The sequence below is a fragment of the Cydia pomonella genome, chromosome 13, assembly GCF_033807575.1.
Source record: "Cydia pomonella isolate Wapato2018A chromosome 13, ilCydPomo1, whole genome shotgun sequence".
NCBI classification, from domain to species: Eukaryota; Metazoa; Arthropoda; class Insecta; order Lepidoptera; family Tortricidae; genus Cydia; species Cydia pomonella.
Genome location: NC_084715.1, coordinates 9,392,053 through 9,397,187, shown reverse-complemented (window position 1 = coordinate 9,397,187; position 5,135 = coordinate 9,392,053). Strand labels below are relative to the sequence as shown.

The window sequence follows — 5,135 nt, the reverse complement described above, 5'->3', positions numbered from 1 at the left end:
CAATACTGCAACTATGGTCCACAAGTTCAAAAGGAAATTAAGTATCTATACCAATGTTCCTTTTGGTTTAATCCTAGTTTTACCTTCCATTTATAAACATACTTTGCCTTAGAAGTACAAAAATATAGTAAAATACACACCTGAACGAGAAAAATTGAGTTTATTTGTGGACCATAGTTGGGAGCTTTGGACTATAGTTCGGTGGTTTTACGATACGCAAGTACCTACGCATACGGATGAATATAATCTAGATGTGCACGCATACATACATAGGTAGTTTCGGATGCAAATCGGAGATAGCGCTTCGAAATTAGTTTCCATAAAAATGCTCTCTTTTCTTATATACTTTACTCTTTTGTATACTTACTTTACTCTTTGATATGTACATAGTTATGTGTCAAACCGTAAATTATGACGTCATACAATTTTCAAAGAGCGTTTTGGGCGCGAAAGCATGTGTCAAAATATATTTTGTTATTTTAACATATTTAAAGCCGTTATTAGGGTAAAAGTTGAATTTTAGGGCAACAATTTTGGTTAATATAGAACGTATTACAAGTGTTTCAAAAAATTGGAAACCTCCCTCCTCAATTGCTAGAATACGAGTAAGTTATGGAAATAAGTATTATTTTATTTCAAAACTTTTATTTAAAATATTGTAATCAATTGAAAACCGCGTGCAACGAAAAGTCGAAATCATGTCACGTTTGCTCAACAACAACACTTCCAACATTTTGTCTGCGATACGTCATTTCGTTCTATCTATCGCTCCATTTCACTCTGTTGGACCGATATATCGCAAACGTTTGTAGAGGCCTTAACAAGTGGAATTTATCACTAGCAACACTCGATCCCCCCACCCCACGCTCGTCGCCCCGTCATCCAACGTCCAACACGCCTGCCAGGCGCGCCGGCCGCCATGTTTGCCAGTCACCCGGCAAGCGATCGTCGAGCGCAGCGTCCAACATCAAGTAATCACAATGTCGTGCAATGTCATGCAAAACCAAGAAAAATGGTACGAATTTCTCGATCTATACAGAGAAAATGCCTGCTTATGGGACATCCAAAGCAGCTCATATATGCGGAGAGATTTAAGAAACGCATCTTATAAAATTTTACTCGAAAAATATAGAGAGATCGAGCCGAATGCTACGCTGGACATGGTGAAGAGAAAGATAGATATCTTCCGGACCGGTTATAGAAGAGAAATTAAAAAAATAAACAAGTCTAGACTTAATTCAACGTCGGATTATGAATATAAACCGACGTTGTGGTATTTTGATAAAATGACTTTTCTGGATTACCAAGAAGATGCTTCTGATATTAAAGATTCATATGAATCAGATGACCAGCAGGCTATTGAATATGTAAGTACCTACACTCCAGTCCGTTTTATTTTGGAATTACGGCAAAATAACCAACCGGCATCAGTTATTTATATTTAAACTGAAACCTTATTGCAATGGATTAAGGTGCGATATAAATCCTCCGAACGACATTTGCTAACAGTTCATGCCTTATCTAGGAGTGAGTGCGAGTGATGTATTGTTTTCGCTTTGTCCCTTTCTCCGGTATCTTTGCAATATTTTATAAAGGTAAATTATTAAGGGAATAATGTTGATAAATATGTAAAGCGTATACCATTGTAATGATGCCATATATCTACATTAGGTAGGCACCTACATAATACTTTAACTGAATACGATCCAAACAACATCGGTTTCATCAGTTTTATGGGTTTTTAGGGTTCCGTAGCCAAATGGCAAAAAACGGAACCCTTATAGATTCTTTTTTAAATATTTATATAAATATCTATTACTTATGGGAAAATCTCCTAAGAAATGCGCCTCGTTTAATGTCGTTTTATACAGAAATGGAATTCAACAATAAAAACGATGACTAGTATAGAGGTATCTACCTATTATATCACATATTTACCCATTTTTAGGGTTCCGTAGTCAACTAGGAACCCTTATAGTTTCGCCATGTCCGTCTGTCTGTCTGTCTGTCCGAGGCTTTTCTCTGTGGTCGTTAGTGCTAGAAAGCTGAAATTCGGCATGGATATATAAATCAATAAAGCCGACAAAGTCGTACAATAAAATTTAAAAATTTAATTTTTTTGAGGGTACCTCCCCTACACGTAAAGTGGGGGTGAATTTTTTTTTTGCTTCAACCCTACAGAGTGGAATCATCGTTGGAAAGGTCTTTCAAAACTAATAGGGGTCTTCAACAAACATTTTTTGATAAAGTGAATATATTCGGAGATAATCGCTCCGAAAGAAATAAAAAATGCGTCCCCCCCCCCCTCTTATTTTTGAACCAAATAAAGAGTCCAAAAAATATGAAAAAAAATCGTGGAAGTAGAGCTTAAGAAAGACATTAAATGAAAACTATAGCGGACATGATCAGTTTAGCTGTTTTTGAGTTATCGCAAAAAGTTTCCCCTTCATAGTAAAAAGACTTACTTTAATTAGGTACTGATTATGCAAATTTGCCTATTTGTTTAACTCGCGTGAAAGGTACCATTTCACCCCTTGGTTAACAATTTAATATACTTTAAGCTCCAGTTTAGCTTATTGTGACGGAAGAGTAACTACGGAACCCTACACTGAGCGTGGCTCGACATGCTCTTGGCCGGTTTTTATTAAATATGCGCGGTAATATCTATCAAGTTTGTAATAAATATTTCACATCATAATTTTTCTATCTGAAGGAAGGTATTACCAAAAAAAATCTATCAACCGTTAAAATTAAAAATTAAACTGACTATCCCAATCTCTTTGCTGGTACAGTATTCGTTTATACTCGGATAGCGATTAACTAATCATCTATAAATTGTCTTCCAGATCGATATCCCCGAAGAATACCCAGATGAAGAATCAGACCCAGTGGTAAAGTATAGACTCAAGATGAGAAACCTGGACACTAAGCCTCGCCCGCGGCCGCGACAGAAACCGTACGCAAGAGAGAGACAAAACAGCCCCTCCTATGACAGCAAGCAGGCATCCTTCTCTGGCGAATCCGAAGATGACTGCGCTAGTTATTGCGCTAATCTTAAACTACAGATGAGAGGATTGGACACGCAGCAGAAGTTCATTGCGCAGAAACTGATTTCTGACGTCATTTTTTTGGCCAGGACGTCACAACTTACTCTAGATTCGTCTATACTCATAAATGGCTCTGATATTTAGTGACTACCGACCGAAGTTTAGGTTTCGGTTTCGGCATGAAAAACTGCCGAGCGTTTCGGCCGAGCATTGCAGGTTCGGATCGCGAAGAAAGACTAAAGACCGAATTTAGTCTTTCTTAATTAGAATAGCCTTGGCCTAACACGCAATTAGCCGGTTTTTTATACCACCTACACAGATTATAGCTGTTTCATTGCTCATGTGTCTTAAAGAAAGACCCCGGCCTTTTATTCAACGATTTTAACACGTCTATAAAAGTATCGGTTTGGTTTGGGCCAAAAGTAAGTCAAAACCGAACCTTGGGTTTCGGCAGAAAATCAGGTTTCGGTCCGACACTACAATAATTGTTGAAGGACTTTGTTTGAAGGAGGAAACCACAGACGGAGTAGGTAAGAATAGAAGATTACTTGATGTACTTCGTTGATCTAATTCTGATGCTCGTGCTGTAGAAAAGAAATAGTTGGATACCTACTCAGCAGTTTTTTTTAGGGAATGCATTAGCGTAATAAATGTTTACTACCTTTTAGTGTAAAAATATGATGACGATTATAAAAATTATCAACATTTAACGGTAAAATAGGTAAGCTACCTAGTTACACCTTTATAAACACCCCCAGAAGCATTTGGCTGGATGTCATTTAGGTAAGGACCCACTTGCATAGTAGTAGCCGTTTCATAAAAGCTAATATTTCTAACAAATGGAGCTTTATTACTTGTGAGTGGTTTTATGTGACGTGTATGTTGAAAGGAAGAAAACAAATATAACATTATACGGTCTGATAATGTATTATTCATCACACCAACTGGTAAATCCCTCTTGATTGTTCAAAAACTTCTAAAACTATATGAGAAAATTGCATTTTATCCACATGTGGGGCAATCAGATGCAAATTTTGAGTTGTTTCCTTATGTTAGCTGCTTTTGAATGATCAATTTTGATTACGTTAATTTGGATTTGATTTGGTATGATTTTTTTACTATTTCATACTTTTTATAGTTAGTATTTTCCTCGCGTTGGCGTGGTGACACAATTTTTTGTTTCACTCGGAGGCGGACGAGTAGGAAAGTAACAAACCCTCGTACCTTGAAACCCTCGGAACGGTCGAGATTCCACTTCTCGAACCACTCGCTACCGTCGTGGTTTAATTTTGGGATCTTTCGCTTGGTCTGGTATTAATATTAGCACCAGCGCTTAAACAACAACTTTTTCCCCTTGTAAAACAAATAACTACCTAAGTATATAACATACAACCTGTATGTATGCCTAATAAGAACTCAAAGAGCCATGGAGAGAAGCATTCTAAAGATAAGGAAGTATTTGACGCTCTCACACAAGCTCTATCCCTAAAATGGCTAACGCTATACTGACAAAAGGTGGACCATGGAATCAACAAAATGGAGAGGACCACCAGCAGAGGAGCGGCGGTCTGGCTGGCCGCAGCAACGTCGGGCTGACAACCTAGCCCAGGCGTGAAACCAATGGATGGAAATAGCTTTGAACAGAAGCAAATGGATTGAGTTGGAGGAGGCCTTCATCCAAAGAGGGGTTCACCACTAAGCAATAAAAAAAGTACCTAAACATAGAAATGTTAACCCAACTTAGTGTGAATAAATGGCTTATTTATTATTATTTATTTTATGTATGCCTAAGTAAAAAACCGAAATCAGGTAGGTACCTACCAATTTTTTTGTATAATATTCAAAACATTAAAATATTTCTCACTTAAGTGTCTACCTAATTGCGGTAAATTTATATCGGCGTCTAAAATAATAATCTTCATACTCTCAATAAAGCTTTGATGACAAACGGAATAGTATTGACAGGGAACTCCACGCCGGGCACCCGAAAATGTTGTAATTACCTTATAAAGGTTGCTTCGTTTAAGGTCACCTCGACCTTGTTATACCTGATATTAGGGAACATCCATTAATCATGTTACACGTTTA

At 37.4% G+C, this 5,135-nt stretch overlaps 1 protein-coding gene across 1 annotated transcript; it reads left to right on the top strand.

Moving 5' to 3' along the window:
• Positions 1-407: 407 nt before the first annotated feature.
• On the top strand, positions 408-4,915 carry LOC133524138 (uncharacterized). The gene is made up of 2 exons (XM_061859992.1): positions 408-1,367; positions 2,847-4,915. Exons 1-2 carry the CDS (start codon positions 981-983, stop codon positions 3,189-3,191), a joined length of 732 nt encoding a protein of 243 aa, XP_061715976.1. The 5' UTR covers positions 408-980; the 3' UTR covers positions 3,192-4,915.
• Positions 4,916-5,135: the final 220 nt, after the last annotated feature.

Bases quoted from the DNA above. Each gene is read 5' to 3' on its own strand.
- LOC133524138 (XM_061859992.1), top strand. From the start codon at position 981: ATGTCGTGCAATGTCATGCAAAACCAAGAAAAATGGTACGAATTTCTC. The intron at 1,368-2,846 runs GTAAGTACCTAC...ATTGTCTTCCAG, and splicing joins ACCAGCAGGCTATTGAATAT to ATCGATATCCCCGAAGAATA.